This window comes from Brassica napus, chromosome C6 (genome assembly GCF_020379485.1).
Source record: "Brassica napus cultivar Da-Ae chromosome C6, Da-Ae, whole genome shotgun sequence".
Classification (NCBI taxonomy): Eukaryota; Viridiplantae; Streptophyta; class Magnoliopsida; order Brassicales; family Brassicaceae; genus Brassica; species Brassica napus.
The window spans coordinates 32,332,543-32,355,390 of record NC_063449.1 but is presented as its reverse complement, the minus strand read 5'-3'; the positions used below and the strand labels follow the sequence as shown (position 1 = coordinate 32,355,390).

Below are 22,848 nucleotides of genomic sequence, written 5' to 3'. Positions count from 1 at the left end.
CAGTTCTCCCTTTTGGCGAGTTCATATCCCTTTAGTCCGGTCGAGTGATCCTTCCCTATTTTAGGGCGTATCATTACCTGGGCTGGATCGAATCCAATACCGCTTTGGTGTCCAGAAGAAACATGGTAGTTTCCGCATGGAAAGGGAATCGAACCCGGATGGTGGTTGCCACCACATGCCCGTCCTACCACTGGAACTACCTCGTCCGGACAAACGGTAGATATATTCATCCAATTACATCAATCAAATATAACTAAAGATCAATGGTTTTCTGGTGTTCCTAAACTAAAGATTAGAATCTGAGAAGAAAAAAAAAGATTAGAATCTGAGTGGATTATAGAAAAATGATATCCTGATTCACGAGGTTTATGTATTTTACGGGTATTGCTGATACACCTGAAAGTTAGTTTTACAATGATCGTCTAAAACCTAAAAAGGAAAAGAAATAATTTAATGGGTCGCGGTTTCATTGTAAAGTTTCTGTAAATTATTATAGTAAAATATAAATATACGTCACTACTTTTGTTTATATTTTTGTTTTGGAATTAAATAAGAGAGGATGAGTCATCTAGTCATTCGGTTCCATTCTACTATGACCTTTCTGATTGGAAATCGACTATTAGAAGAATCATATATGTAACGTTACATTTACGTATTTAATAATATAATAAAAGACTTTTTGGGAAGGATCCTCAAAAAATTCCCAATCAAATTGTAAGAAATTTAGAATAGTTTTCCCTCATAGGTTAATTAATACATCCTGATAGAACTTATGGGGGTTTCCTTCTGGCTATGCATAGTAGCTGGTTAATAGACCAAACATAATTTATTTGATTAAATCTATTGGTTACATAGCTAGAAGATTGTAAAATCTAATTAATTGCTTATATAAATTTTAACTCGTAAAATTCAATTGGTTACACAAATTTCAATAAAGTTAAAATTAACATAAAAACTTAAGATATTTTATTTTGAAACAACAAATATTTTTTAAAATATCATATATTATAAAACAGAGAGAATATATATATGTTATTACAAACATGAGGCTGAAAATAATATTAAAATCCGTGGTTTGTGAATCCAGAGCAATATTATGTTGCATGTATAATATAAATTTATTTGCAAAGATAAACTATAGTATATGACAATCAGAGACCATGAGAAACACAAATGTAAACATACATACGATCACTGTTTTTAAACAAATACTTAAAATAGTTTTTTTCTAAATCTATCAATAAACAAGGCACAGTAATGAAGCGATCTGTTTTGGCGATGGTCCACACGTACTCCACTCCCAATGCTCTCCATACACCTTAATTGGATGAATATTAGGGATAAATGTCTCACATCAGATATTGGAAGAAATCTTTAATAATATATAAAATGGATAGGTCAATATATTTATCACCGATTGGTTTTAGGTTGGAAGTCCGTAAAGCTTAAACAATGAACACAAATATAAACATTAATGTTTTTTTGAGAAAATACGAACATTAATGTTTAGACAAATGTAGACAATACCCTGTCGGCCGATGCATGCTCCGTAAAAATAAAATATTAGACATAATCTTGGTCACCATTCCAAATCTAAAGCCGGTACACTTGGCTTGAGAGTTCTCCGATCCCTATAAAATGGAAATTATTGAGAGTTAAAATCATACTCTCAAACCACAATAATGTCAAACCATTTTCAAGGGCCCGTAACCACAAACCTTAAACAGGTTTTAACCAAAGAAGAACAAGTAGCCGACGAGAACATGGTGAGCTTGCAAGCTGAGAGTATAGTGAACACTCTGGCTTTCCCTATGGTTCTTAAAGCCGCCTTGGAGCTCGGCGTCATCGATACCATCGCTGCTGCAGGCAACGGTGCGTGGCTTTCACCCTCCGAGATAACGGTTAGTCTCCCAACCAAGCCAACGAACCCGGAGGCACCGGTTTTGCTGGACCGGATGCTGCGGTTACTCGTCAGCCACTCGATGTTGAAGTGCCGTATGGTAAAAAGCAGAGAAAACGGTCGAACCGGAAAGATGGAAAGGGTATACGCAGCCGAACCGGTTTGCACATATTTCTTGAAAGATAGTGACGGTTCTGGTTCTCTCGCGTCTTTGCTCATCATGTTCCATGACCAAGTCATTTTTAAGACTTGGTAAGTGCTTCAGTGATGTGTCTTACTTACTTGAAAGCGGTTATTAACTTAGTAATTAAACCGAGTAAGCGGTTATTAACTTAGTAATTAAACCGAGTCACATAAAAATGTTCTATATATAAACTTAAAGTAAGTGAAAAACTGAGGATTTTTTTTTTTGGTTCTTTACTTTCGTAGGACAAAGCTCAAGGATGTGATACTGGAAGGAAGAGATGCGTTCAGCAATGCACACGGCATGAGAATATTTGAATACATTAACGTGGACGAACGATTTGGTGAGCTATTTCACCAGGCAATGTCGGAATCTTCCACAATAGTCATGAAGAAGGTGCTAGAAGTTTACAGAGGTTTTGAAGGTGTTAACACTCTCGTGGATGTAGGAGGAGCAAATGGCACCATATTAGGTTTAATCACATCCAAGTATCCTCATATCAAGGGAGTTAATTTTGACCTAGCTCAGGTTTTAATCGATGCTCCATTTTATCCAGGTACAAAAATAAATTAATCTATTAATAATAATTTTTGAATTGGAATGTTGCTAAAAGTAAAGAAACTTGTAAGGACACCTGCAGTGGTGAGAAACCATGATGAATTTGAAAAAGAAAAAATTAAATGATTTTAATTATTAAGCTATTGAATGGTTGATAAGTGGCATAGAGGTTTCTTTAAACCTTGGAAAAATCTCTTGTACCAGGGATGATGCTTCCCTCTCTCTTCCTTTTTTTTTACTTGTTTTATCTGAAAATTATGGGAAGAAATTCCCGCTGCTGAAGGCCTTAATGTTACTAACTATAGGAGTTAAGCATGTCTCTGGAGACATGTTTAAAGAAGTTCCAAGCGGAGATGCCGTCTTTATGAAAGTAAGTTACATATAAATATTTTTTCCGTTAACATAAGTTACATATAAATATTTAAACATAACTTTTGATCTTTTCGAAGTTATTTAAGTCTATCATTTCTGACATTACGTTGCCAAAATTATTGACAGTGGGTATTTTTTTTATAGAAATTTTTTTTTGTATTCATCTTCTTTTTCTTACGGGACATCCTTTTGACAGTGGATATTACATGATTGGGCGGACGAACATTGTATAAAGATTCTAAAGAATTGTTGGAAGAGTTTGCCGGAAAAGGGAAAGATGATAATTTTAGAGAGGATTACACCAGAAGAACCAATGGGTGGTGACCTTTTATCTGATACTGTGTTCGCCATGGACCTGCTAATGTTGACACAATGTTCGGGTGGTCAAGAGAGATCTCTTTCACAATTCGAGAACTTAGCATTCGAGTCAGGTTTCATTCGATGTGAAGTCATTTGTCTTGCGTATTCATATTCTGTTATCGAGTTCAGCAAATAGATATATGTGGCATTTGGAAACAATAATTGGGCTGGTAGTCTGGAACTAACATTGCGGGCTAAAAATCTTATAATGATTGTGAGGTTTTTTTAAATTTGTTAATGAATTTTATTGCATGCAGTATAGTTTTATGGTATTGTTTTGGCGATCTTGATGCATGGCACTAAGTTTCTTCAAATCAAATCTCTCTTCTCCTCTATGCGGCTCTGCCTTAGTTATATACGGATCTATTTATCAGTAATTTTCTTCTGTTTTTCCAACTGACAACAACAAGAACATTGGCAAACCAAACCCATGTATTCGAACAGTCGCATATCAAGGTGATAGGGATGGGACACACATTTACATGAAATTCGGAGAGATAAATTGAACATAACAATAACAAGCCAGTTTCAGTCTGGCTTTACACTATCAAATCCTTTTAAAAAATGTTGCTTCCAGCCCAATATAAATCAGGGCCGGCACGGTTCTTAGCTTATCTCCTAATCCAATTATACATACGACATATAAACTATAGGTTCATCTCTCTATGACATGCATCATATATTGTATTCGTTAATTATCCAACACTCTTCCGACTTGAGGAAGATGAAGATTTCCAATATAACATGTCCCCTAGTCAATGCTACTCCTTACCCCGGTAAACAAATTAAATAACAAACTTTTTATATAGCTTGTTATATTGGTATGTTAAATAATAATATCCCAAGCTTATTATGATATATCTTTACAAAATCTGTTATAGGAGTGCAACATGTGGCGGGAGACATGTTTATAGAAATTCCAAAGGGAGATGCTATTTTTATGAAAGTAAGCATACATGTCTATGAACTATAATCATGGTCTAAAACATTTTTCTAACAAAATAAAATGGTTTAAATTGATGACAGTGGATACTGCATGCTTGGAACGATGAAAACTGTGTTAAAATTCTCAAAACTGTTGGACAAGTCTTCCAGAGAAAGGAAAAGTGATAGTTGTGGACGTGGTTAATTATGCCAACAGAACCAAAGTGTTACGACTTTGTTTCTAACATGGACCTCACTATGGACATGTTTATACTATCACAACGTTCAGGTGGTAGAGAAAAAACCCTTCCCCAATTGGAGGCTTTGGGTTGTGCTGCAGGCTTTGGTCGTTGCGAGTTCATTTGCCGTGCCTATTCTTTCTCGCTTATTGAGTTCCACAAATAGATTTGAAGTTTGCAAAAATAAAAACCACTACTAGTTCCATGAATACTATGCACCAGTAAGATCCTATATGTTTTGATGTTTGTCTACCAAAAATAAAAGCAGAGTATGTTTAATATATACTAGGTTAAGATCCGCGCCTTGCGCGGAATAAATATTATATATATAAATTATTTTATGCATTAAATATTTTTACATATTATGAAATAATAAATATATATTGAATAATTAAAAGTCAGCAACTATTAAATATATAATTAAATTAGTGCGAACATATAAATCAATTTTATTAATCTAAAAAATATTTTTTTAATATTTGGTAGGATATGTAATTAAATTTAAATGATAATAACATACATAGTATATTTTAGTATATTTTTAATATTAATGTCTTTTAAATGATGATATCTATTCATATAGTTTTTTGATCATTTGTATCTTTTATAAAAAAAAAATTAAATTACTGATAACAAAATTTTCATTGTCGGATTAATAGTTTTAATAATTTATAATTTAAAAAAAAATAAGTTGTCAATGTTCGTTTAAAATTTTTACCAAAAAATTGTTCAAAGTAAATTTTGAAACTAAAAGATTTATGTATTTTATATGGTTTATAGTTTAATTTAAAATGATATATATATATATATAATCTTAATAATTAATTAAATTATAAATTTTACTTATATAATTTTGTAATCATTTGAATGTGAGACTTTTAACAATTTTAGTAATTTATAGTCGTTTTTAAAAATTCAAAATATAACATATACAGAAAAAACTAAAGTTTTTATTATATGGTTATTGTGGTTGTTTAATTTATTTAATAGTTTAATATTAAACAAATATGATAGAAGATACACTAATTTTTATCAAATCTTTATTATTCAAAATCATTAATTGTCATATATACTTTAGCCACATTAGGCAATTCCGTAAATTTTATTTAAGGAAATAATAAAGTACATTAATAATGAATTTATTGTTAGTTTAATAAAAAATTTATTATATAATTAGATGGACCAACATATTTCTCTACTGATTGTAAGAATCATCCTAGTGATGACACATGGTTACAAAAAGAAGTTGTAATGTTTTTCAAATAATATATAGGGGATGTAAGATAAACAAGAATGGGCCAAATTTTAGCAAAAAAAAGTATGGGAATTGTCGGTTTAAGTGGTTGTTGCGAGCTAGTAATATGATATTTATTTTAGATAAGCTTTAGGTCGAAATCGGGTATGTTATCAACATTGTATCTCTGTTTATGGTGTTTTAAAAATTTATAATAATATTCATATTTTCAAAAAAAAAAACATTAATGTTTTTTGAGAAAATATAAACATTAATGTTTTAGACAAATGTAGACAATACCCTGTCGGCCGACTCCATGCATCCCCCATAAAAATAAAATATTAGACATAATCTTGGTCACCATTCCAAGAAGAGCAATTCTCCTAAATACCTAAATAGACAATTTTTAAGTTTTGATTACAAAAATAGACCACAAAAAGAAGAAAATGAATAAAATATTTTATTTAATAGGTAAAAAGATTCTAATACCTTATATATATAAAAATAAATAAAAAAATAAAAAATAATTTTTTTTTATAGTTTTAGATTATATGTTTTCAAATTCGAACTTTTTTATAAATATTTTTTTTAACTTTTTTCGAAACTTTTTTTATTTTTTTTCAAATTTTCTTTTTGTAATTCGAAAATACTTTTTGAAACTATTTTAAAAATTTTTATTTTCTAATTTTTAATATTTATTTTTTATTTTATAAAATTTTAAATCTCAATCCCAAATTACCGCCCCTTAACTCTAGACCCTAAGGTTTGAATTAGTTAACCCTAGGAGTATAAGTGTATATTTACCTATTTAATGAAACATTTTGGTCATTTTGATTCTCAAAGCCTATATTTGTAACAAAAAAATTTTTAGTGCTATCATAGGGTATTTCCCTTCCAAGATGACCAAGAAATATAAACATTATTATTACTATTATTTTTATTTATTTATTATATATATATATATATATATATATAAAGTAAGAATATAAGATTTTTTTCCTTTTAATGAAGAAAGTATTTGTGAAAATCTTTATTTAATGAAAGTAAACATAAATAATAGTACCAAAAATGTGGTAAACATGAAAATTCTCTATAATAATATGTTCATTGTTTATAAAATGTGTCATTTTAAAAATTTTATACAAAATATTATTTTATAATTTGAATGTAATTTATATTTTCTTTAATTTTAATATTAATTACAAAATGCATTGATTTTATAAAAAAAATTATTTATTTCAAATACTATTAGTTAACTATATGCAATTATTATTATTTTTGTTCAAAGAATATGTGCAATTATAAAAGTATAAATGTATTATAAAAATTGTAATAACCTGTGTAAAAATGTCAAAATGGCACTTTTTGTGAAACGAAAAAATAACAATAAACTTAGTTTTAATTTTTAAGACCAACTTCAATTGTCCCTCATTTTGAGAGAAAACATAAAAAATGAGAAAAACCTTCTCAAGTGTCATCATTTTTAGGAGAAATGAGTTTATGAATATTGTTCTCTCAAATTTGAGGGAACACTTTTAGGAAAATTTAATGTTTACCACTTTCATAGTACCACTTTCCATCTTTACCATCACTGAATGAATATTTTCAAAAATACATTATTCATTAATTGGCAAAAGATTTTTATATCCTTATTATCTATATATATAATAAATTATTATTTAAATAAATGAAAAATAAAAAAACAAATAAAAAAATAAAATAAAATTATTTTTTATGTTTTCGAATTATACGTTTTCAAATTCGAACTTTTTTATAATTTTTTCTGAATTTTTTTCGATTTTTTTTTTATTTTTTTCAAATTTTCTTTTTGAAAATCAAAAATTATGTTTCAAAACTATTTTTTATATTTTTTAAGTATTTATTTATATATTTATTAGAATCTTAAATTTCATATTCCAAAAACCCTACTCCACCCCTGAACTCTAAACCATAAGTCTAAATTAGTTAATCTTATGAGGTATAAGTGTCTTTTACCCTTCATTAAAAGTGAAGGTAAAAATGATTAGTGTAGACATGAAAAATGATACTATTAATGTGTTATTTGTGGCAATTTTCCGACACTTTTTCACAAACTCATTTTAGTGTTAAGCCTTTTATTTATAAATTATTCTTTAAACATTTTAATTATTTGTTTTATATCTAAATTAATTCAATATATATGTTTTCCACTTTAAAAATTATTAAGACCTTAGTAATACAATTTTAAATTTATATTGATTATTTATATCTTTTTAGAAACTGAACTTATATGTATATAATGAAGATTTAGTTCAAATAAAAAAAACTATTTGGGTAAAAAATTTGTAAGTTCTATAAAATAATAAGCATTTTGGAATTAATAATAATGATTAATAATATAATATATTTTAAAAAAAATTTGAAAGGAGAAATAACTGAAACAATTGAAACAAAATACAAATTTGTTTTGAATTTATTTTATTCTGAGGAAAAAAATGATGTAAACCATAGAAGAAGCGCTGAGTAAGGATAATAAAATACATTAATGGTAGCTGAATCATTACAAAAATACAAACAAACAAAAAGTTGGACGTAAAATTTCCATAGCCAATCAACTTTGTCTTTGGCTACACTATGGTCATTTATCTTCTTCAGTGTCCGCTCTATAATGGCAATAAATGTTAATGATATTGACCTCTAATATTGTCTTGTTCGGGTGGTAAAGAAAACTCTTTTAGATCATCTCAAAAAAAGATTCTATTTTAAAGTTTATAAAACTCTATATTCGAAGTTTCAAAGTATTTTTCTCCAAAAGTAAAATTTCAAATTTAATTTCAAAATTATTTTAATTTACATTATGGTTCTTATATTTGTCATAATTAATATAAATCTATAATTTTTTTATAAATAACTAGCATATATATTAAAATATTACAGTAATATTAATTAATAAAATCTTACACTAAAATATAAAATTATAAATAGAATACATAATTAAATATTAAACTACAAGCAAAATACCAGATTATTCCATAAAAAAATTTCCGTAATGTTTGGTTACACAAAATTTGTTTGGACAATATTTTAGAGGTTTCAGAGCAAATTTACTAGACTATTAGTATTGTTTTAGTATTTAAATTTGTGTAATAATTATGTCTTTATGTATCTTTTAAAAAAGTTTTTATTAAGTTTCTTTTGTGATATTCTTGCTGTCTACTTCTAGTTTTAAAACATTATAAATTTTATTTTAAATTTTTATTTAAGTTTATGTTTAAAATTTGAATTTATAAAAATAAATTTCAAATATTTATGATATACAAAAGTTTTAAATATTAAAACGATAAATGAAAAAAATATTTAAGAATCATAATGTGATGTATAATTAATTATAGGGACCAAAATACAAATAAAAAGATGAAATTTCAAATTTAGAGTTTTGATCAAATATAAAGTTTCACTAGTTAAAACTCTAAATTTGAAGTTTTGAAATTTCTTTTTGAAAAGCAAAAAAACTATATATTTGAAGTTATAGTGTTTTTTGGGATGCTATTAGGCTTCGGTTTCGTTTCTATTGTTGTTATGAGTTTACATATCTTGCTTATTTTTATTCTACCACCAAATTCTACGAATATGTTTTGTGGTTCATAAAAAACATCAGTTTTGGAGTTCGAAAACGAGCTATTTATTTAGTGAGAGTATAAGTTTATGAAATTTTAATTTTGAAAGTATTTTATTATACATAGCAAAGCACAAGTTTATGAGTGTACTGTGTACAATCTTAATAGTGTCGGTTGGAAAGATAAGTCTCGTATTTTATTTTGCTTAGAACTCCGAATGTGTCAAGAGTGAAGACCACTAACAAAATATATAGTGCTTCATGGTTATATAATATATATAGAGGACCATATGCATAACGATTTTGTTCATAGTGGAAGCTAATCACGAAGCTCTATGAGTTTACATTGCAAGACCTGATCAACCACACCATTCCCCCTACATAATGTACATTTTCGAAAACAACAACTAAAGATATTTTCTTGGTTAATCCCTATGGTCTACAAATATAGTGTTCTACTATTCGACATAAAGTTTCACGTTCCCTCTTTAGGACCTGTAGTTTTCATATGGTTTGAAATTTGTTTTTTTGGTTAATCCCAAAAGATGATGTACCCCATACTTTCGACGTGCCATTAGACCATGTGCAATTAGGCCTGAGACTTTTATCCGAGATCCGGATGCGATCCGAGATTCGATCCGGATCCGATCCGAAAATCCGGATATCCGCAGGGACCGAATCCGGATCCGGATAGTAATGTTGAATCCGTCAAAGCCGGATCGGATCCGGATATCTTGATTTCGTAGTCCGACTATCCGGATCCGTAAGTTTTATTAATAACTATTTTTAAAATAGTAATATCTATATATAAAAACTAATTTTATTTAATATATTTTCATTTTTATAATAGTATATGTAAATTTTATGTAAATTTTATAATATTATACATAAAAATAATTAAAAATATTATATATTTTTTATTTTAAAATTATTGTTAATATTTTATATGTATTAATATTATTTTTTTATTTATTTTAAGGATCCAAATCTGGATCCGGATATCCGTCGGATATTACAATTTTTAAAAGGATATCCGACATCCGGATATCCGAGAATCCCGGATCCGGATAAGGATAATAAAATTATGGATCCGCCGGATAATAATCCGGATCCGGATATCTTAAAATTGTCCGGATACCCGATCCGTCTCAGGCCTATTTGCAATAGACTAATTGAAACATGTATCCAACGTAGTGTTGAAAAAAAAATACGTGGATTAATTTTTGTTGAATAAATTTAACTAGTTGAAAAAATGAATGTGGGATCCACTTGAAAGTTATGAACCAATCAAATTCAATCTTTGTCTTTTAGCTTCCAAAAAGAGAGCGAAGGGTTGAAAATTCTATTTCTTTTAAAGTTAAATATAATCCTTAAATTATAATTGATTGTTGAGTTTAGTACTATTGTTTTCACCCTATTTGTTTCAAAATGAAATATTTTGTAGTTAATATACTTTTTTAAAAAAAATTGTTTACATCATAATTTATCATTTTATGCTCTATAAATAGAGATTTGGTCCATTTAATTTGGACACATAAATTTAAAATTAAAACTTAAATGATTATACGGAAAAAGAAAATGTGATGTGAATTTAAAAAAGGTAAAAAGAGACCGTTGGAATAAATGGAACCATTGTGTATACTACTAAAGCAGCATTAGATACGGTTAGAAGTTCTAAAAGAAAAAAAATAAACAAATATGTTAATTATTACAACTCTTGAAACATAAATAAAATAACATATGTTGCTTTAATGTTACAACCGGTTCTAAACCCCTTTAGTTTACGAACTTTTTGCTCAATTTTTTATTGTGTTTCTGATTTTATCTTTCTTTTTTAGAAGTTAAGAAATTCTCCTAAAACCAGCGTTAGAGCTGCTCTATGACCCCTGATAATCCAACCACCGACAAGTGTACCAATTTTATAATTTATATTTTAACACAACAAAAAGTTTTTTTTTTACTTCCCCAAGGATGAATGAAATCTAGACCATGTTAAACTAACTCTCCTTAATTATGTTGACAAAAAAAAACTCTCCTTAAAAAAATAATTTTTTTTAATGGAGATGGAACCATGATCCCTTAAACTTCTATTAGGTGATTTATAAATTTTACCCATTAAACCAGCTCTTTAATAAATAAAAAAAGCTATACTTGTTATTCAGAGCAACATTATTGAAAGTCTCTAATATGGGTTCTTAAAATGAATTAAATAAAAAGAATACTAATAATAATACTGCTGGTATCTCAAAATGTTAAGAAAGTTAACCCAACATATCTGAAATATGTTTGGCTGAGTTTCTCATAATTAAACAATATTATTTATATATACTTACACATATATGTAATAAGAACTCCAAGTTGAAAAACCTCTTGGAGGTGCTCTTACCTTCAGTTTCCACTATAAAATAGCGCAAGGCATGGATGTTGAAACCAAGCCTCTATTTCTCATTACTTACATTATTGTCTACCTATCTTCTCCGTTTTCAACCAACATTGTTATAGTGTGTTATAGTGGTTAAGTGTTGGTTATGTGTGTACCAAGTAGATAACAATACTTGAGGGATAAGTTATTATTGTAACCGTGTAGATAAGTACGAATAGATATCAGATGAGATGAGATCTTATGTGTTGAGATTCTCTAGCCTAGTATATATGTAAATCTCACGTTGATGAATAAGACTCAGAACATTCTCAATACTTTTTCCTTCTATTTACATGGTATCAGAGCTTGACTAAAACCAAAAAAAAGATCCTTCGGAAGAAACTTGTTGAGAACGAGCGACATCATGTCAAAAGATGTAACAAAGTACGAAGGTAGTAACGGTACTGAGAGAGCTGTGTTGTCTCCATACTTTCTAGCACCAGCGGATAACCCTGGAGTATCCATCTCTCCCGTCTCGTTGACCGGTGAGAACTATGCTGAATGGTCGTCGGAGCTGGAGAACGCTCTACGTGCCAAACGCAAGATCGGCTTCATTGACGGCACCTTGACGATGCCGAGTGAGGTCGAGAAGCCTACCGAAGCAGAGTCGTGGAAGACTGTGAATTCCATGATTGTGGGATGGATAAGGGCGTCTATATCACCCGCAATTAGATCAACAGTCACCTTCACGCCTTCTACGTACAAAATGTGGGGCGACTTGAAGAGAAGGTTCTCTGTAGGTAATGCAGTGCGTGTGCATCAACTACGAGCGGAGTTGGCGGCGTGCAAACAAGGTGGCTCCAGCGTCATGGACTACTTTGGTCGTCTTGTGTTAAAGTGGGAGGAGCTTCTCAGTTACAAGCCCATTCCCAAGTGTACGTGTGGGGCCTCTGAGAAGTTTGTTTCAGAGTATGAAGAAGAAAAAGTTCATATGTTCTTGATGGGGTTAGACGATGCTCGATTCGGTAATGTCTGCACCAACATCATCGGTATGGAGCCTTTGCCTGATCTCAACTCAGTGTATCAGAGAGTTGTGAGGGAGGAGAGACGTCTCTTGACAGCTCGAGTTGAGAGCAAGCAAGATGCAGTGGGTTTTCTGTCTACAACAGACGGAAGTTCGAGTGATAACTCGAGTATGAGTGGACTGATTGCAGCGGTAGCTCGCAGTCGTGGAGGTCCTGTTGTATGCTCACACTGTGGGAGAACTGGTCACGACAAGAAGGATTGCTGGCAACTCATCGGCTTTCCCGATTGGTGGGCAGAAAGAAACCAAGGTGGTGATCGCGGTGGTCGTGGCAAAGGAAGGGGACGAGGTGGAAGAAGTCAACATCAACAGCCTCGCTCCAATGTGGCTCAAGCGGCATCAGGATCAGGAGTCTCAGCACTTACCCTCGAGCAGTGGGCCTCTCTGACCGCCTTACTTGATCAACAAAAGCCAGCGCCAATACCAGACAAGTTGAATGGTAAGCGTCAAACCAGTGAGGTGATTCTAGACACAGGGGCATCTCACCATATGACCGGTGAGATAAGATTGTTAACTGATGTAGTAGACATTGTGTCATGTCCTGTTAACTTTGCCGACGGGAGTCACGTTAAAGCATCAAAGAGTGGCTCGCTTAAGCTTTCTGATAAGCTCACTCTGAGAAATGTCCTATATGTGCCTAATTTAAACTGCACATTACTCTCTGTCGCCAAACTATTGAAGCAAACCGGTTGTCTTGCTGTTTTCACTGACACACTTTGTATATTATAGGACCGTTTTACGAGGATCTTGATTGGAGCCGGTGAAGAACGGGATGGAATATATGTTTATTGAGATGTCACCATGGTCCGAGGGTACAGAGTCAAGGCTGCTGAAGACAAGACTTTGTGGCATCGGAGATTGGGGCATCCAGCTTTCGGTGTTCTAGGGCATTTACCTTTTGTTTCTGGTGTTTTAGAGAAATAAAGAAAAATTTGGAGGTTGTGATATTTGTTTCAAATCTAAACAGACTCGTGGGGTATTTTCCGAGTCATTTAATAAAGCTTCTGTTGCGTTTGAACTAATACACACCGACTTGTGGGGTCCCTATCGTAAACAATCCTCTTGTGGAGCCGTCTACTTCCTCACCATCGTAGATGACTACTCGCGAGCGGTCTGGATACACTTGCTTCTCGAGAAAACAGAAGTCAAAACGGTCTTGCCTAATTTCTGTACGTTGGTTCAAAAACAGTTCGGTCGTCCAGTGCAGAAGGTAAGAAGTGACAATGGCACTGAGTTTATGTGTCAGGCGAAATATTTCGCAGCTAATGGGATCATACACCAGACGCCATGCGTAGCCACTCCACAGCAGAACTGGAGAGTCGAACGGAAACATCGTCACATACTCAACGTGGCTAGATCTCCACAAAGTTCTGGGGTGAAAGTGTGCTTGCAGCGGCTCACGTCATCAATCGAACACCGTCTAGTTTGCTCAAGGGAAAAACACCATATGAATGCTTGTATGGCAAACCGCCAGCATATGAGGATATCAAGGTGTTCGGGTGTTTGTGCTTTGCACACAAGGCGTCGCGAGACAAAGATAAGTTCAAGGAGTGGAGCAGGAGATGTATCTTTGTGGGCTATCCATTTGGAAAGCGAGGATGGAAGCTATATGATCTGGAAAGCCACGAGTTCTTCATATCTCGCGACGTAGTGTTCTCTGAGAGTTCATTTCCATATGATGTCGAGACAGGAGCATCCCCTACTGAACTCGTTCCACCAATGGTTCACAACTTAGGTGATGTTGAGTACGAGTTACAAGTTGTGGAACCCAGGGGGAGTGATGATCCTACTGCAAGTGTACAAGGTGAAGTAAGAAGTGAAGAAGCAACCACTGATGGAGCTGCAGTATCTGATGTGTCGTCTACAGAAGCCACGGTCGCAGCGCCAGAACAGATTCAAGAGAGCGTTCAGGTAGAACCACCTCTTGGGAGAGGAAATCGTGTCTCTCAACCGAACGTGAGACTTCAGGACTATATTGCCTACAACTCGCAATGTCTCCTCGATAAACATACTCCCATTCCACCTACAACTCTATCACGGTCTTCAGATTCGGTCCAAGGTACGTCCTCATACCCCATATCGGCACATGTCTCTGACGCAGTGTTCTCAAACAAACATCAAGTTTTCCTCGCAGCCATAACAGCTGAAAGAGAACCAAAGAGCTTCAAAGAGGCCGTGCGGGATCCTTGTTGGAATAACGCCATGTCAACTGAAGTTGTGGCTCTTGAGGGACATAGAACGTGGGATGTGACAGATCTGCCGAAGGGAAAGAAAGCGCTAGCATGTATGTGGTTATACAAATACAAGTTCCACGCCGACGGCACCGTAGAAAGACCCAAGGCTAGACTTGTTGTGTGTGGAAACAAAAAGAGAGAAGGTGAGGACTATTTCGAGACATTCGCACCTGTGGCAAAACTAACTACGGTACGTACACTGCTCGAGGTCGCAGCAGCTAAGAACTGGGAGGTACATCAGATGGACGTTCATAACGCATTCCTCCATGGAGACTTGAAAGAAGAAGTGTATATGCAGATGCCACCCGGGTTGAACACAGATAAGCCGGGCAAGGTTTGTCGCTTGCGCAAATCGCTGTATGGCCTTAAACAGTCCCCGCGGTGCTGGTTTGCGAAGCTAACCGAGGCATTGAAGCGGTTTGGTTTCAAGCAGTCGTACTCCGACTATTCTCTCTTCACTTTCATCAAAGGAGATAGCTCATTGCGTGTGTTAGTGTACGTCGACGATTTGATCATTGCCGGAAACAGGATGAATATGATGATCAAGTTCAAAGCGTACCTAAGTGATTGCTTCAAGATGAAAGACTTGGGGAAAGCGAAGTATTTTCTTGGAATCGAGATAGCAAGGGGTCCGCAGGGCATGTTTCTAACGCAGAGAAAGTATGCATTGGACATTGTGGCAGAGGCTGGACTGCTTGAATGTAAGCATGTGTCTACACCTATGGAACAGAACCACAAGCTTCGGTCTGACAAAGGACCAATGTATAAGAACCCAGAGAGGTTTCGGCGGTTTGTGGGTAAGTTGGTGTATCTGGCCATAACCAGACCGGAGCTTAGCTACTCGATACATGTACTTTCCCAGGTCATGCACAAGCCGCGTGAAGTTCATTGGGACGCGGTTGTTCGAGTATTACGGTATTTGAAGGGATGCCCTGGTCAAGGCATCATGCTAAAAGCGATAAGTGATCTGCGTCTGCGAGCGTTCTGTGACTCGGACTGGGCTGCATGTCCAACGACTCGACGGTCCCTTTCTTCGTTCGTCGTACTATTGGGTGATTCTCCCATCTCTTGGAAGACCAAGAAACAAAACACGGTCTCGCATTCATCGGCTGAAGCGGAGTACAGGTCGATGGCAGTAACGCTACATGAGCTGAAGTGGCTAAAGCGATTGTTGAAGGACTTGGGAATCACACATCAAGAAGCGATGGAGTTGTTCTGTGATAGCAAGGCAGCGATATACATTGCAGCGAACCCTGTGTTCCATGAGAGAACGAAACACATCGAGGCTGACTGCCACAGTGTTCGAGATGCAGTGCAAGATGGATCAATAGTGACGCGTCATGTTCGTACTACTGAGCAACTTGCAGATATAATGACCAAGGCGTTAGGAGCTCCTGCATTCCACTATCTACTGACCAAGTTGGGTGTTCGTAACCTCCACGCACCAACTTGAGGGGGACTGTTATAGTGTGTTATAGTGGTTAAGTGTTGGTTATGTGTGTACCAAGTAGATAACGATACTTGAGGGATAAGTTATTATTGTAACCGTGTAGATAAGTACGAATAGATATCAGATGAGATGAGATCGTATGTGTTGAGATTCTCTAGTCTAGTATATATGTAAATCTCACGTTGATGAATAAGACTCAGAACATTCTCAATACTTTCTCCCTCTGTTTACAAACATCAACTAATGGCAGACCAACTTCAAAATCCCTTAAACACTTCTCCTAAACCGGGTCTGATCAAAGAAGAAGAACAAGAAATGGTGGCCTTGCATGCCGAGAGGATCGTGTACTCCTTGACGTTCCCAATGGTTTTCAAAGCTGCCTTGGAGCTGGGAGTCATCGACACAATGGCTGCGGTTGAGGATGGCATGTGGCTCTCGCCTTCCGAGATAGCGTCTCGTCTCCCTACTAAACCCACCAATCCAGAGGCTCCACTGATGCTGGACCGGATGATGCGATTACTCACCAGCCACTCGATCTTGAAATGTCGTGTTGTTGAAACCGGAGAGAACGACCAAACCGGAAAGATCGAAAGGGTATACGCAGGTGAACATGTTTGCAAGTTTTTCTTGAAAGATAGTGACGGCTCGGGTTCTCTCAGATCTATGTTCATGTTGTGCCATGACCACGTCGTTTTCAAGAATATGTACGTTCTATATATTAATAATATGAAATAAATGCAATTACGTCAAGTTAATTTACATATTCTCCTAACTAATATTTTTCTACAGGTCACATCTAAAGGATGTGATATTACAAGGAACAGATGCATGTGTTTCTGCCCATGGTATGAAAGTCTTCGAATACATTGCATCTGATGAACAATTCGCTGAGAAGTTTAACCCGGGAATGTCGGAATCTTCAACCATGTTCATGAAGAAGTTTCTAGAAAAATACAAAGGATTTGAAGATGTTAACACCTTGGTGGATGTTGGAGGAGCTGTTGGAACCCTACTATATGTAGTCACTTCCAAGTATCCTCATATCAAGGGCATCAATTTCGACTTACCACCGGCTATAGCCTATGCTCCTGCTTATGCCGGTAAACAAATTAAATAAAAAACTTGATATATAGTTTGTGTATTGAAGTGTTAATAGTTACATTCTAATAAATAATAATCTCCTAAAACTGTTATTGTTATATATCTTGATTAAATCTGTTATTATAGGAGTGGAACATGTGGTGGGAGACATGTTAGTAGAAATTCCAAAGGGAGATGCTATTATCATGAAAGTAAGTATATATGCATATAAACTATCATGATCTAATTAATACATATTTTGAACAAAATAAAAAAAAGGTTTGATTGATGACAGTGGATACTGCATGCTTGGAACGATGAAAACTTTGTTAAAATTCTCAAAAACTGCTGGGCAAGTCTTCCAGAGAGAGGAAAAGTGATAGTTCTCGACGTGGTTATGCCAACAGAACCAAAGTGTGACGACTTAGCTTCTAACTTGCGGTTCACTTTGGACATGTTCATATTAACACAACGTTCAGGTGGTAGAGAAAGGACTCTTCCCGAATTGGAGGCTTTAGGTTGTGCTGCAGGCTTTAGTCGTTGCCAGTTCATTTGCCGGGCCTATTCTTTGTCTCTTATTGAGTTGCGCAAATAGATTTGAGGTTTGCAAAAATAAGAACCACTACTTGTCCCATGAATACTATGCATCACTAAGATGCCTATGTTTTGATGTTTATCTACCAGAAATAAAAGCGGAGAACTTTTTTTTTTTTTTTTTTGTCAACAGAGAACTTGTTATTATGTGTAATATATATGTGTGATAAACAAGTATGGGTGTTTCAGTTTTTTATTTGGTTAAGTTTTAACATTCGGGTATGGAGTTTTAAAAAATTGCTTGAATATTTATAAAATTGAGTTTGGCTTCGATTCAATTATTGTAAATTTTGGTTAGGATAACAATATATAGACAAATTAATACCGGAGAAAATTAAATTTAAGGTTGATTTATATTTGTTAATTTGGATTACTTTTTTAGAGTTTAGAGGTTTTGGGTCTGTGTGCTCATACATCTCAGATATCTAGTCCTAAACCATTTCAAATTAGCTATTTTTAGAAAAGAACAGTTCTTACAGCATTTTCAAATCTACTGTATTTTCAGATTAAATCTCAATTTGGAATAAATTTTACTCCACTATTAATTTCAAACTAGACCCTGATCAGCGCGGATATGAATTTTCAGTTTTTAATTATTTATTTTATTAAATGATGTATTTGTAATATTCGTTCATATTATATTCATTAAGTAAATATTTTTTTGCATCTTAAACTATCTATACTTTTACGAATGTGTGATATCATATAAAAAAATATTAAAAAATGAGTATATAGAGTTAATTAGATAATTGTAAAAACAGAAATTTTCTTTCGTGTGCGATATCATATAAATAATGATCCACCCAGTTAACAAAAATCATGATTTTTTTTTATTTGTAATTTTTTTTGACCATTTTTTTAAAACTATATTAAATTTAACATATTTTAATTAGAATATTTTTAATATATTTACTTTTTTATTTGAAATGCAACTCAATATTTTTTTAAAAATTATAACAAAATATTTTAAAAATATTTTTAGAATTTGTTTATTAGCTCAAATTACATTTTAAATTAAAGTTATCCTAAAATATGATAAGTTTTGATGTAAACGAAAACTTAAATTATGTCAAAAATAATTATATTCAATGATAATAACAATTTAAATTGATTATTTTTTAAAAAAATACAAATTTCAAAAATATTGTTTGAAAGAAAATTCATTTATCTTTCGAATATAAAATGAAAATATTATAATTAAATAATGAAAAATATAAATAAAAACCATAAATTTAGCAAATGACAACTGAGTTATATTATGGTAAAACATTTTTTCTAACAATTTAGCAAATGACAAATGAGTTATGAGCAAATAATACCATATAATTTTTAAAAACATAGCCGTTCTTAAATATTTTTTGAATAAATAATTATTTTTAAATTTAATCAAGTGAAAATAATATCCGTATAATTGTGTGAGTCAAATTCTAGTTTTATTGATGCATGTTATATATTAGTGCTGCATGTTTTAGGTAACATTTTAATGATGCACGTTTTTAAAAATCTTCATTATTAAAATTATGCACGTAAGGATAACTCATGAGTTTTTTTGGTAGATTAAATGACATTATGTCCAAATTTATTTAAGGATATTTCATTAGGGTAACTGAAAAAGACAAACAATAAAATAGGAAGTTTAAATTCATTTAAGCATATTTCATTAATGTAAACAAGTAATAAATTAGACAGTTTTATTTGTTTTAGGATATTTCATAAATGCAATTGAAAAAGACAAGAAAAAAACAAAAAAAATTAATTAATGAAGTAAGAATATTTTCAAATGGGTACTTTTCTTTTAATAATATAGATAGATCAGTGTAAAAGATAAATTTACTTTTTTTTTTTAACACAGATAGATAGATTTACTTCAAAAAATGGAAAAATATTAATTCATCACAATAATATGATCGTTGTGATTTTTTTTTGAAGTGTTTCAACTCTCTACCAGATAATTCATTACAATCAATCAACGATTATTTTTGTCATATTAAGACATTCAAAGACTTTATTATTACAGATTCATTACATCTGAGTACAAGGTTTTGAAGATTACACAACCAACAACTGACACTGAAACACAAACTTAACAATAATGTTAAAACGAGTCTTACTTCAGATGCTAGACTTAAGATCCTCCGAATGAACCAGAGGCTTCCACGTTGGGTTTCTAGGAAGAAACGTGTCCTGCAAAACCCACACACCGATTCAAACTTTCAAGATCCACGAATTTTCGAGATCGGAATCAGAAAATTGAGAGATCTTACGGAAACGTATGAGCAGGAAGGGATGACGGAGAGGGAGTGAGAGGAAGCGTGTTCGAAGGCGGCGACGCAGAGGAGGGAAGCTAAACCTAACCCTCGTTTTGAGGAAGGGACGTAGGTGTGGACCAGATCCATTACTTTTCCGTCGTTTCTCAGCTTGTAGTCGATGAAAGCTTCGTGATCTTCGGTTTCGAATCGGTGTTTCCCCGCGTTCCAAACTATCTTCGGTGGCTCAGTCGCCGTAATCTTCGCTCCCGATGTCGCCGCCATCGCCAAATGATGTAACCGTGAACCAAAGGAAAGTTTCATTATCCTTTGTCATTTGTGTTATGTTTGGGCCTTTTAATGGGATGAGTATGGATCGTTATAGGCCTTTCAGGTAGGCGTTATTGGAAGTTTGGAACAGATAATTATTTTTATGACATGAAGACAAAAAGGCTAATTAACGATCATCATAGTTAAATATCATTAAATTATCTTGTCTTAACAAGAAAACATATTCAGTTTATATGTTTGGTGATATTCGTGTGCGTCTAGTCTATCTCGATGCTCCTCTCATTTTGTGTTAATTGTTGATGAGTTCTATTTCGGTAAGCTCGTCTTTGAGCGCAAGGTGGAATACTCTTCTACTGAAGTTTTGTTTTATTCTCATGACTCTCGACATCTTTTTTCTTCGTGTCTTTGTTAGTTTTTTATGGGTTTGTGTTGTATCCATCATTTGGCTCCGGGTGGTACATGTTACCGCGCCGGCTTATGGCTCTGGAAGGAATGTATTCCTTGCCGGCTCTGGTTTGTAAGAAACGTTGTTTTTGTGTTTAATATAATCTACGGATGACAAAAAAAAAAAAAAAACATAAATGCTTTGAAAAGGACAAGAAGTGATGAAGAACAGTCAGTTTTGAATATGTTCTCCGCTGATTACAAAGTTTAATGAAACATACAAAAAGTTAAAAAAAAAGGTCCTACCGGAAGTCAAACCCAGGTCGCTGGATTCAAAGTCCAGAGTGCTAACCAGTACACCATACAACCTTGGATGTTTGGAGGGTAACTATACAATAATTTATATTAATAGAGTTCACCGAGATTAAACAACCTTGATATTGTTATTATTTATATTGTATATGAGTCATAACTTATGATAGATACACATGAAAGCTTTCTTAAAAACCTAAAAGAAAATCTAAATCTTTTTTTTTTGAAAATTTAAATCTTTAGATTCATTCATATGTTTTTTTTTAAGAATAAAGAATTGAGAATGGAACACATATCGACAGTTTATATCATCTTTAATGTATTTTACTATTTTTGTCTCTAAAATAGAGAATCTATAATAGAGACGAAGTTTACTCCAATATATTTCCTTATTATAGCAATCTTCAAAATATAGAGTCAAAAATAGAGATTATTATTTCTTCCTCTAATATCTATTTTAGAGGAAAATACAGTAATGGTTTGAAGTCATTTTCTATAGATAAAAATAGCAATGGGTTAGAGATTCTCTCAGAGAAACTTGTTTGATCTTAGGTTCTGTATTTTCTTGATGGAGAGAGAGACTTGTTCTTGGATCTTCTCTATAGCTTTGTTTCAATGTCTTGAAGACAAAGTTTAGATTCTTCATGCTTATCTCTGATTATGTCAAAAGATATCTGCAGCTCAGCTTTCTCAACCTCCATCTTCTCCAACTTTTTTTCTACCTCCACTATATCACAAACGCTAGCTCCAAGCTCAAGTCTCAACGTGTGCTCTCACTACTTCTCTGTCACATTTAACTTTTCTTTCAAGCTCATCTTTCTCCGCTTCTAACTTCTCCAACTTTTCTTCAAGTTACTTATTTCGGCAAGTCAATACTTCTATTTCAGAAGCCAATGAGTGTGAACAAGAGATTCTTTTGTGACAAACTCAGGTCCAATCTTACCGTTTGGTGTCTCGGGGCAAAGCTACAAGACGAGGAAATCACCCATGAGATCAATATCAATGGAAGGAGAAGTTCCATGAACCACTTCATTCTCAGCAGCCTCAAGCTTCTCCTTCATCTCAACCACTTCATTCTCAGCTTTCTCCCACCCATCACAACAGTCAACATGATACTTTCACTAAAACTAGATATGTGTGGTTCTTACTTGAATATCAGATACTGTGTCTGATTGTATAGACACTCACTCTGATTCCCCAAAGCTTCTCTCAGATGACTCTCTCTTGCGTTTCACCATTACAAGAGTAATGAGATGAAGGACTGAGCCAACCAAATAGCATGCAAGAAAAGAGAGAATCTTGGCTATTATCATAACAAATGTCCGTTTCATAATATTAAAACCCCAAATCGGAGGGCATCACGTAAAAGAAGTAGACAGTTACGAATGACTAAAGAAGTTCCCAAACATTGGCTAGAAACACACAAAGGAAGAGAATCTTACAAG

At 33.2% G+C, this 22,848-nt stretch overlaps 3 protein-coding genes across 3 annotated transcripts; 2 read left to right on the top strand and 1 right to left on the bottom strand.

Moving 5' to 3' along the window:
- The first annotated feature begins 1,548 nt into the window (after nucleotides 1-1,548).
- LOC106394726 (indole glucosinolate O-methyltransferase 4-like) lies at nucleotides 1,549-3,649 on the top strand. Its single transcript, XM_013835288.3, has 4 exons — nucleotides 1,549-2,152; nucleotides 2,330-2,640; nucleotides 2,948-3,012; nucleotides 3,211-3,649. Exons 1-4 carry the CDS (start codon nucleotides 1,683-1,685, stop codon nucleotides 3,508-3,510), a joined length of 1,146 nt encoding a protein of 381 aa, XP_013690742.2. The 5' UTR covers nucleotides 1,549-1,682; the 3' UTR covers nucleotides 3,511-3,649.
- Nucleotides 3,650-11,649: 8,000 nt separating this feature from the next.
- Nucleotides 11,650-18,286, top strand: LOC106369877 (indole glucosinolate O-methyltransferase 4-like). The gene is made up of 5 exons (XM_048761791.1): nucleotides 11,650-11,858; nucleotides 16,732-17,200; nucleotides 17,286-17,596; nucleotides 17,724-17,788; nucleotides 17,872-18,286. Exons 2-5 carry the CDS (start codon nucleotides 16,740-16,742, stop codon nucleotides 18,169-18,171), a joined length of 1,137 nt encoding a protein of 378 aa, XP_048617748.1. The 5' UTR covers nucleotides 11,650-11,858; nucleotides 16,732-16,739; the 3' UTR covers nucleotides 18,172-18,286.
- A 1,871-nt stretch (nucleotides 18,287-20,157) lies between these two features.
- LOC125589257 (acetyltransferase At1g77540-like) lies at nucleotides 20,158-21,278 on the bottom strand. The gene is made up of 2 exons (XM_048761792.1): nucleotides 20,435-21,278; nucleotides 20,158-20,354 (listed from the first exon to the last, which is right to left on the bottom strand). Exons 1-2 carry the CDS (start codon nucleotides 20,738-20,740, stop codon nucleotides 20,283-20,285), a joined length of 378 nt encoding a protein of 125 aa, XP_048617749.1. The 5' UTR covers nucleotides 20,741-21,278; the 3' UTR covers nucleotides 20,158-20,282.
- Nucleotides 21,279-22,848: the final 1,570 nt, after the last annotated feature.